We start from the raw sequence: 10561 nt of genomic DNA, 5'->3' as shown, positions 1-10561 counted from the left end.
CCTTTCAGTGTCCCCAGGCAAGAATTACCAATCTTTCACAAACTATTCCCCCAAACACTTCCCAACTCATTCTGTGAGGCTGATACTACCCTGATGTCCAAGCCAAAGACTTCATAGGAAAAGAAAACTATGGACTAGTACCTTTATGAATATAGACACCAACACTCAACCAAATGTTAGCAAATCAAATGCAGACACATTTTTTTAAAAAAGCATTACGCACCATGACCAACCGGGATTTATCCCAGGAAATGAATCAATGTAACATAAACTGAATAAAGGACAGAAACCACACGATCATCTTAATAGAGGCAGAAATGGGCATTTGATGGTGTCTTTTTAGAATCTTCATGGAACTCAAACTCAGTGTGTCCCAAACAGTGCTTGACCTTCCCCACACCCGCTCTTTTTCCAGTGTGGCTGGTCTTCGGTGGAGGCCTTGCTGTGTGGTCAGGCCAGAGAGTCACCCCCAGCCCTTCTCTCCAGAAGTCCAGTCACCAAAGTCCTGCTACTTCTAAGGGACGCTTCTCTTGATGCCATGCCCTTTTCACTTTTCTGCCACTAATTTGCTCCCATGCTCTAACAGCCTTCTGCGGGGTGTCCTGCAGAAGGGCCCCTTTTCATCTTTCTGCAGCAGCCAGCAATTCTGACCCAGTAACTTCTCCAGAGGGAGGGACTTTAGAATCCCAAGGACGTAGGAATCCAAAGCACATAAGCCTGCAGGTCAGGCCCCTGCTCACCTCGTCCTCTCATCTCTCACTGTTTGTTCCTCTGCACAGGCCATGTCTCGGCGGCCTCGAACATGCCTGGAACTCTTGCCTTGTGTCTTCCCACGGGTTGTCCCATCTGTTGTCCAGCTAACTGACCTCCTTCTTCAGTCACAGGAGGTTCTCCCTGACCCCCGAGGCCAGGTGGGGCTCCCTGCTGGGCACTCCTGCAGTGCCCATGGTGTGTGCGTGGAGGGCCCAAGTCGGCTCAGTGTCAGACAGGGCTGCTCAGGCCTCAGGCACACTCTGTGTTTATCAGAACCCCTGCCGAGCCTCCGTCTCCTCCCCTGTGAAATGTGGTTAATTCGACTCCTTCCACAAGGGTGGTTCTGTGGCTTGAACGTGGTAATGTCCTTGGCCCAGCAGGAAGGAAAACAGCAGTCAAAATGTGGGCAGTCACTCAGGTGGGGAGGGGCTGACCCACAGACCTTGCCGGCTTTGGGAACCTAAGCTCCGCTGGTATTTCATTTTCTTTCCCTCATAGGCCATGTGCTCTGTTCAAAGCTGTTCCTTGCAGTGTCTGGCACATAATAGCTACTCAACAGTCCCAGCCGAAGGATTAAATCAGGCATGAGGAGCTGGGCACGTTAGTGTGCCTCTGCAGTGTGATTTTTTGGGATGTTGGTGGGTCTTCCCAAATTACTTCAAGGCACTCAAAACTTTTCCTAAAGATGCAAATCATTTATTTTGGCCCAAAAAGAATTAGGAAGGGGACCTGTAGAAACACTGGCCAGGAGTAGCCTGTGTTTGACAGTGAAGGGGAAACTAATCCTTGGACCCAACCCCCAATAACATCCCAATAGCTTGCAGACTGGGAGGGCCTGGGAGGGGCTTGGCAAGGCTGGTGGGGCAGCAGCCAGGCAGTGCTGAGGGGGTGGGGACTGTTCCCTAAGCAGAGACCGCCTCGCCCACAGGAGCCCATGTTTCCGTCCACAGGTGGATTTGGCTCCAGCTGGCCTGTGTGGCCGTCGGTGGGCCCAACACCTGTGGGCAGGAAGCCCAGCATGGGGGTGGAACTTACCCTACATGGCACCTTTGCCAGCAGGGGCACACACTGAAAAAGGAGGAGGGGACACGGCACATGAAGGTCGGGTAACAAAGAAATGGTGACAGTAAACACAAGTGAAAATCCCCAGTACATCCAGAGATAAAAAGCCAAAATTCAATTTAAAGTGAAAGTCAGTGTTTATGCAGTAGAGTGGTTTGGGGAAAATGACTCATTCTGTAAAGGAACAGATGTTCTCATTTGCATAGTCTCTGCAACCGGAACGACTTCACTCTGCCCCTCAGCACACCTGCCCTGCAGCTGGTGGCACTTGGTGAGGGACAATGAGGGAGCGTTTTCACTAGTGTGGTCCTTGGTCCCACACCGTGGGTCTCCCGGTGGGAAATACTTCCTCCCCTCAAAGGTGAGTGAGTCTGGAAGAGGCAGTGGTCTGCCTGCTCTTCCCAGACGGCCCTGAGCCCCAGTGGCTTCAGTGGTAGAGGATGTGGCACAGGACTGTGACCAGTATCAAGAGCAACCCGCTGACGTTGGTGACTCTTCTCCAGAATGGGGATTCCAGTGTGTCGTGGCACTTCGCCCCTTCCCATGTGTGGCCGAGCTTGGGCTCTTCAGACAGGGCACCCTGCTTCTTCACCTTCTCCGTGGCTGCCTCTTCTGGAGCCAGTTTGGGGCCTGGCTTTGGCTCCAGGCCACAGAACACATCCAAAGCCTTCCACAGGCAGGGCCGGGACCCCGTGGATGCATCTGGAACAGAGGGAACAGGCAGGGGTCAGGAGGTACACACCAGGACCCCGGAGGGAAGAACGGGTGTCACATCTCAGTGGTGAGTCCGGCAGGAAGACTGACAGCCTCGCTCTAATATGAAGGCCAGGCCTCAGCCCCTGCTACGGAACGCCTGCCACTGTCCTCAGACATCTGGGAAAGTGGGACAGGGGACGAGGGGCACACGTGGGGGCAGAGCGGGGCTGCCTGGGGCCATACTTGCCTTCTATTGGCAGAGCCTTCGGCTGGGCCCAGATCCCCTGAACTGGGTGGCAGAGTGTTGGGGGCTCCCCCAGGTTTGTTTCCGCATGCCCACGCTTCTCCGTCTCGGGCACACAGCCAAGCACAGCTCCGTAGGTCTGGGGCAACTGGCTGCTCCTCTGGTAGCCCCCTCCCCAGTCACTACTCTCCAGAGGGTGGAAGAAATCTCTGGATTTCTTGAAAGAGACACTGCCCTCCTCGGCAATGTCTCAGGGAATGTCTTCTCCAGGCAGGCATGTCTTACAGCTGGGCCCAAAGTAAGGCTCTCCAGGCTCTTGAAGGGGAATCACTAGCATTTTCCAGGAGGCAAAAGAGGAAAGTCTGGGAATTATAGGAAAGTTTCCACTCATTTTTCTAGGCCAAATCTGTGTAAACACCTAACTGCGGCTTCAGCTTGCTCCTGTGGGTACAGCCCGCTGGCTGCTCCTCAGGGCTCGCTCGGGTGCAGTCAGCACCACGGCCAGCGCTGTGCATCTCCCACCCTCTCTGCACCCAGCGCTGCCTGGGGAAGGTTTCCTCCTGATGAGACACGAGAGTTTCAGCCAGAGCAGGCGCCCAGCAGCGTGTGCTGTAACGTGCTCTGTGTCTTACCCCTTTGGGCAGCCTCCATGCCAACTGCATCCTGAGGCTCAGGGGGTGCCAGGAATGACGGAGCCCATCAGCCAGAGACGGAGGAGCCCTTGTTACAAGGGAAGGGTGGCTGCAGCCAGAGAACCCCCAAGTCAGGGACAGCAACGTCTGCTATTGGTGCTGAGAAGTCCTGAGCAGCACACTCGGCCCCGTGCTCTGCGATGCCCACGTTATAACACCAGCGTGCAGCTGCTACGCCCAAAGAGACAGCTTATGTGAAAGGCAACTGATCGTTTGACGTCAGTCTAAGAGCAGTGTGATGAGAGGTGGGACTGGCCAGTGGCCAAGAGCACACACTCTGGAATCAGACTGCCTATGTTCAAATCCCAGCTCCACCACTGACTAGTTACCTTATGGACCCTGGGGCAAGTCACTTAACTGTTCGGTGCCTCCGTGTCTCCATTTCTAAAGTGAGAATAGCAATTGAACTTCTCACACATGAGGAGAATTCTGACAGTGCCTGGCACATCCCAAGTGAGTGATGAATGTCAGCCACTGTCATCATCATCAGCCACCCATGACAGTGGACTGGGGGCAAAGAGGACTGAGCGGTGCACCAAGAACGAGCACCTGGCACACTGTTGGCACCCCGTGCACCAGTTCCCCGGTTGGAGAAGACACTCCCAGGGAGCCCCGTATACTCCAGGTGTGTGAGGCAGCCTTGCTCAGAGAGGCCGCCCCCACTTGCACTGGCCCCGCAGAAGTCCAAGGAACCCACCCAACCCTGCATCTCCTCTGCAAGGGTCTGGAGGGAGCCCAGGCCCCTCTGGGCTCCAAACTTCCCCGGCAAGAGTGGAGAGGAGGCCCTAGAACACCGCCTTCTCCTCATGCAGCTTCTTCACCCCCCTTTTTTTCCCTCCCCCAAACTCACAGCCTTACCCCCCGCCCCCCACTCTCTGCCCCAGACTCAGGCCTAATCTCTTTAGGCCTTTATCCTGTTTGCGTCAGGGCTCGAGCAGCCCAGGCCGCCCTCCCTGGGGCCCTGAAGACTTCTTTTTGACCCAATCTGCTGCAACTCTTCCTCTGGCCGCCAGGCCCGCAGGGCCTGAGCCTCTGCCTGGAACATCCTCTCTTCTTGGTTGGAGTAAAATCTGGTTGTCCTTGGGCCCGTTTCCCCCCAGTGCCTTCTTAGGTGGGCTTGCTTCCCCCCCTCACAGACCATCTCCTGCCTCCCTTCCCAGAACGCTCTCCTTTCGAATCCCTGTGTAAGCCTCCCCTTCCCCCTTCCCGAACTCTGCTTCGTGTCCAGGCACCTGATCTGCTCGTGTCCAGGCACCTGATCTGTGCAGCTAAACCCAGCGGCTAGTTCTCAGGAAGCTTTCTCCGCCCATCGGCATTTGCCTCAGGGGACTGACTACCCGCCCCCACAATGCTTCTAGGTCACGGAACACTTCTGTTCTTCTGCCCCTTGGCTGGCTCCTCCTCAGGGCCCGGAGTGTCCCCTTGCTTCATGCCAGTCCCCTTCTTTCCCCTGATCCCCTGCACTTCAGGGGTGGCCCAGAGCATCTGCTGATGTCTCCCACGTGGGTCTCCCCAGCCCAGATCACTCCCCATGAATGTCCGAGAGGCATCGCAGCCTCAACAGCCCTGCAAACCCTTGAAGGTATGGTAAGAAAGATGGAAGACAGGGCCTCTGCCTGGAACAGCATTTCAGGTGGGCAGGGGTGCTGGGCGGCAGCACAGGTCATGCCCACCCCATAGCACAGGACCCCACCCAGGGCTTTGGCTCCTCCCCCTCCTCACCTGGCCGTGTTCGTAGTGCGTGTCTCTTTGCTTGTACTTCTGCATCCAGATCTACCCTTTCCTCTCGGCTATTTCGTAAACTCCAACAGAGCCGGTGGAGCTGGGGGAGAGAAGGGGCATGTGACCACTCAGGGCCCCATCACACAGGCCTCTTTGGTGGCATGGCTGGCAGGTGGGCACTGGGGTCCTGATGGAATGAAAAGGGACCTGGTCCTTAGACTCTAACATGAGACCAAGGAAGTGTGGGGTGGGGAAAGCATGGCACTTGGGAACCTGGGTTTCAGGTTTGGCTCTGCTACCATGTGGTCACCTGACCCTGGCAAAGGGTGACACAGCCTGCCCAGGTCTCCGTGTCCTTCAGCTGTATGATAAGGTTTGGGAGGCAACTTGCTCAGGGCTCCTTCCAGTTCTGAGGGTCCAGGAACCTGTGCCCTTCAGGTGGGGGTAGCCACCTGTCACCCCTGGTCTACTCCTTCCGGTGGAGGAGGCCCTCTCACTGGATGAAGGGGACCGGGCAGACCCAGGAGCTGATTTCTTTCCTGGCTGCCAGAGAAGAGCACTAACTCAGCTCCAAAGAGGCTTTACCTGGTTTACCTGGTTAACTTGGCCCTGTGGCTGAGCTCAGTTGCTCGAGCTCAAGAAGGCATTTGTTGGTGCAGAAGGGGAGCATCCCTTCCCCTCTGGTCTGTGATTTTGTTCTCCTAGAACCAGATATGGAAACTGTGGGAAGTAACAAAATCCAGCCGATTGTTGTTGCTTTTGTTTTTCCCCCACAGGGGTTGGGGGTGAGCAGAGCACAGATAAGCGAACATTTCCACCAAGCCTACCTATCCTGGAATAGACTTTGGTCCATTATCAAACTAGCCTGGTACACAGGAACCTCAGTGCCCCCTCAGGCTGTGACTGAGCGAGGTGGGCCCCACCCAGCCAGCGTGCGCACACTCGCACTCGCACTCCAAGACCTGCCGAGGCCCACCTGTCGGATTAGTGTTGTAACTAAACTTCCAACACTTTTCTCTGTGTTCACCACAGAGACCGGATCTAGCCCTGACCTGCTTCCTGATGATGCTGTGTGTGCACATTTGCTTTCCCAACCACATCATCAGCCCCCATGGGCGAGGTCCGGGGGGCACTGGCACAGCCTGGGCTCGCCTGCTGTCCCGTCTCCTTGGTGAGCAGTGGGCCTGGCCCAGTGCCTGGACATTGGCGTTGACCCGCAAACTCGGACTTTCTCTTCCTCACCACGCCCCTGCCAGCGGCTACTTTGTGTTCTCCCGAGCACCTGGCCACTGCTAGGCAGATGGGAAACACTCAACAAGTACTTGGTTGTCTGAGCAGGAGATAAAACCAAAATGTTGAGAGTAAGAGAAGGGTAGAAAAGAACACAATCTAAATGATTAAGGCTTTGAGCAACAGGAAATTAAGTCCATCGTTCTCAACTTCTCAAGGTGCCAGAGCAGGGAAGCCCCCAATGTCATGGATACAGGGGTGAGGTGTGGTGGGCCTGCACCCTTGGCTGTCCACCCACAGACTCTCTCCCTCTTCCAACTGGGCTCTGGGTGCAGGAGGGGAAGGAAGGAATCCCATGGGAACCACTTAGCAGCGAGTGTGGCCAGAGGGAATGCCCAGGGGTGAGCTGGGGACCCTGAAGCTGCCTTCCAAGTTCATGACTTTTACCTGTACCCCAAGCAAAGGCATGAGAAAGGCAGGTAAGTATTCCAAATGCTTCTCCCTTTGAGCTCCTGCAGCAGCTTTGGACACCCAGGACCTTCCTGCTGCTTTCTGGCTCCGCCAGGGCCCTGTCCTGCAGAGCCTGCTGGCCATGCTGGAGGAGGTGGTATGGCAGAGGCAGGTTGGGGCACACGAGTGTCATTTACTAATTTTGGTACCTTGGACAAGGGACTTAACTGCTCTGAGCCCAGTCTTTCTGACTGGGGTGACTGACACCCGCCCGCTGGGAAGTGCGAAATAGCCCTGCCAGGAGAGGCTGAGAGGCACCCACCCCCACACTGGTCACAGGCCGCTGCCAATAACTGTCCCCTCCCCCTTCCTGTTGGCTTAATTCCTTCTGGGTGGTGGCAGCTGGGACTGACCTGATTACATGAATTCATACGTAGGTTAGGGAACCTAACACTTCCAAGGAAAGTTTGTATTTTAAAAGCCAGACTTCTCATTATAAGCAGAGGACTGTTGAAAAGGTTTTTAATTTAGTTTCATTTTTAAGGCAGGCCCCTTTCTGTGCTACCTGCCTATATGTGATCCAATCCCTATGCCTGGCCCCAGCCCTCCCATCGTCAAAATGAAGGCAGGAATTCAGCCACTTTCGTCCAAGCAGAGCCAAGTCACTGCCCACTGGGACACTGGGACGGTTGGGTGGCCCTGAGACACCCTAACAGCCGCACTTACGTGTTTGTCGGGGATGGGGTCTGTGAATAAGGAGACCCCCAGCATGGTGAAGAGGCTGACTAGGAAGAGCAGTGTGGCGAAGTAGAGGTAGTGCACCTTGCAGATGATCGGGGGGCACTTGCTGCTTACGGAGCAGGTCTGGGGTCCCTGGACAAACTCGGACACCATTCGAACGAGGCCAGTCAGGAGTCCACCAATCAGCCCCCAGAAGGCACCCTGCCGAAGAAGGAGCCCCGAGAGTCACCTGAGAGGAAGGTGGGTGATGGGGCAAACCGCTGTCAGCCCCCCTCCCTCACTGAGTTCTGAAGTTAACCTGGTCCTAATAAGGACTTCGAATACCACGCAGAAGTGTTATGCGAACACCAGCGTGGAGATTCCTTCCTGGGCTGAACAAAGACTTGAGGTACTTGCACTCTCTCTTACATCAATCAGAGAACTTCAGAAACGCTGGACATCCTTTTAGGTTAGATCATAAACAGCCATGTCAAATGGGAGTGTATCCCCAAAAGACCCCAGTCCTCCTCATTGCTCTCAGGGGCTCCTCCATCTCCCTGGTTGCTCAGGTTACACACCCAGGTATCATTCCCACCCCTTTTCCTTCCACCAACCCAGCAGCAAATCCAGCTGGCTCTACCTCTAGAGAGTATCTGGAATCCGGCCGCCCCCATCCTCCCTATGGCCAGTGCCTGAATCCCAGACTGCCACCTTTTCTCACACAAGTTGTTTCCCTCTTTGGCCTCCTGCTTTCCCAATGTCTCCATGGAAGCCAGAGCGATCTCTTCAAAGCCTGTATTGGAGAAGGCCATGCCTCTGCTTAAACTCTCCAATAGCTTCTCACGGCTCACCATCACAATCAAGTTGAAATTCTGCTCTTTAATCACCCTGTCTGGCTCCCCCACTCTCCCCTTGGTCATTCCACTTTGGCCACTGTGTGTGACCTTCTCCTCCATGTGGAAACTGCCCACTTTGCCTTTGGCTTGGGCCTTTGCACTTGTTCTTCTCTCTGCTTGGTTCCCTCCATAGATCTTAATATTTTTAGCTCATCCTTCAGAGTTCAAATTCAAGGTCATTTTCTTAGAAGTCTGCCACCACCCTGGCTAATGTCCTCCACCCCCTCAGCCCACCTCAGAGCCTGCCCTGCCACCCTCTGTGACCCATTTTCATCTTTCCATCGGCACTACGTCACTATCAGAAATCCCTGCCCGTTTGCTGGGTATCATCTGTCTCCTGCAACTGTGCTGTACACTCTCGAAGAGTGAGAACTTCACCCTGAACCAGTGGGGGATGGAGGAGGAGACAGAGGTTCCAGTATTTGGGCAAATATCTTGGAGAAAGAGCTCAAACCAAAAGCCAGGTGGATGACCAACAGGAACCATTTACTGAAGGAGACGTGTAGGAAGGAGAGATCTAGGAAAGGGTGGGCAGCAGAAGCCAGATGAGCATGCCCTCTGAGACGGGGTAGGGGAGAGGGCCTGGAGTTCTCTAGGATGGAGACGGTGGCCACAGTATACTTCTAACCATGGATCAGCGATAGTGGGAGAGCCATTGCCCAGACCCCCAGTTTTCCTTGGCGATAGGTCCCAACACTTTAAGGTTGGTATCATAGGTGGAAGGCAGATTCTCCTGACTGTCTGCTCCTCTTGCCCGTGCTCTTTCCAGGATACAGCAAAGAGAAGAGGCTCTGGCATCCCTGGAGCCCAGCCACTCTCTTCACACATTACAGGTACTAAACTGAGTCCTGGAGAGGTGTGTAGAGCAGGGAGTACTAGCAGGGTGATCTCGAGGATCGAACACTTGAGATGAGCCTTGGGGGAAGCATCAGTGGGGTGGAGAAGAAAAAGAGATAATAGAACAAAGCAAACAGTCTATGCAAATAAAGGGAGGCCGCAGAAGGCACAGAGTGTTAGGCTATCAGCACTGCAGGTCAGCAGGGGGGTGGGCAGGGGCTGTGCATGGAGAGGGCAAGGGCTGAGAGGTTGGAAGGGGCCAGATTATGGAGCACTTCGGGCCCTGTGCTCACAAACTTGTACAAGGTCCAGCCACTTGGCGTTGTTAGGGGAAACATGTAAAAATATGACTCAAATAATAAATAAAACTATTCTGGCAATTGTGTGTTCAAAGTCTTATGAAAGCGCGATTAAACCATTCATTGGGATCTTTATGTAAAGCATGGCTGGGACAGAAGGCCCTCACTGCAGGGAAGGTGGAAGGAGCCCACGACTGTATATCCCTCTGGGAGTTATGGAATCTCTAGGCATGACACATCCAAGCAGAGAGGCAGTAGAAGACTATTTCCCTACAGCCAGATGTGTGTGAGGGAGGATCACGCACACACTTTGCGTCGTCTTTGCTTCGTCCCTGGCATGGCTGAACGTGGGTTACATTGCAAAGTGAGAAAAACAGAGCAGAGCTTGCCTTTACTACATATGCATAAGCGGGAGCATGGCCCGAAACTTCCTGGGAGGAAATCATCTCTCAGAAAGCAAATGACGCAGTGGTGCAAATGAGGCACCAGAGACCCTTCCAGGGCAACTCTGGCAAAGACAGCTACGATGTGGAGGCAGGCCCTTCCCCTGTGCCTTGCGGTGGCCATGCCAACCCCCACCTACCTGCTCAGTGACTCGCTTGCAAAATACGGCAAGCAGGAAGACGGCGGCAATGGGTGGCACCAGGTAACTCATCACGGCCTGCATGTAGTCGAACAGCCATTCGCTGTGTGCTGTCTGAGCAACGTGCACCCAGATGGTGGTGAGAGCAAGTAAGATGATTACGAAAAACCTGTAAATTAAACCAACAGTCAATGGCAATTGATGACTCTTTCCCCTGCCAAGAAAATATCTACAAACCATAAACTAGTGACTCAACTATTCCTTAGGTTAAATCCAGGCGCCCACACTCAAGTGTGGGGCAAGGAGACAGGCGTACTCTTACACACTAACAGGGCCATACAGCTGCCGACAAGAGTCTTTCAAGTTCTGAACAAAAA

General features: G+C 54.3%; 1 protein-coding gene across 6 annotated transcripts in view; it reads right to left on the bottom strand.

Moving 5' to 3' along the window:
• Positions 1-230: 230 nt before the first annotated feature.
• Positions 231-10561, bottom strand: part of LOC119059206 (sodium/glucose cotransporter 1-like) — a 71298-nt gene continuing 60967 nt past the window's right edge. For 5 of the 6 annotated variants that reach the window (XM_037158796.2, XM_053665045.1, XM_053665057.1 and 2 more), the window contains 4 exons: positions 10185-10353; positions 7576-7791; positions 5170-5269; positions 231-2517 (listed from right to left, as the gene is read on the bottom strand). In XM_037158796.2, the coding sequence (XP_037014691.2) occupies positions 2243-2517; positions 5170-5269; positions 7576-7791; positions 10185-10353 (760 nt within the window). In that variant the 3' untranslated portion in view covers positions 231-2242. The remainder of the gene's footprint in view (positions 2518-5169; positions 5270-7575; positions 7792-10184; positions 10354-10561) is intronic. The other variant, XM_053665063.1, reaches the window with a different exon arrangement.

The sequence above is a fragment of the Artibeus jamaicensis genome, unplaced genomic scaffold (genome assembly GCF_021234435.1).
Source record: "Artibeus jamaicensis isolate MK-2021 breed Jamaican fruit bat unplaced genomic scaffold, CSHL_Jam_final contig_1128, whole genome shotgun sequence".
Lineage (NCBI taxonomy): Eukaryota > Metazoa > Chordata > Mammalia > Chiroptera > Phyllostomidae > Artibeus > Artibeus jamaicensis.
This window is presented reverse-complemented; position numbering and strand designations above follow the sequence as displayed.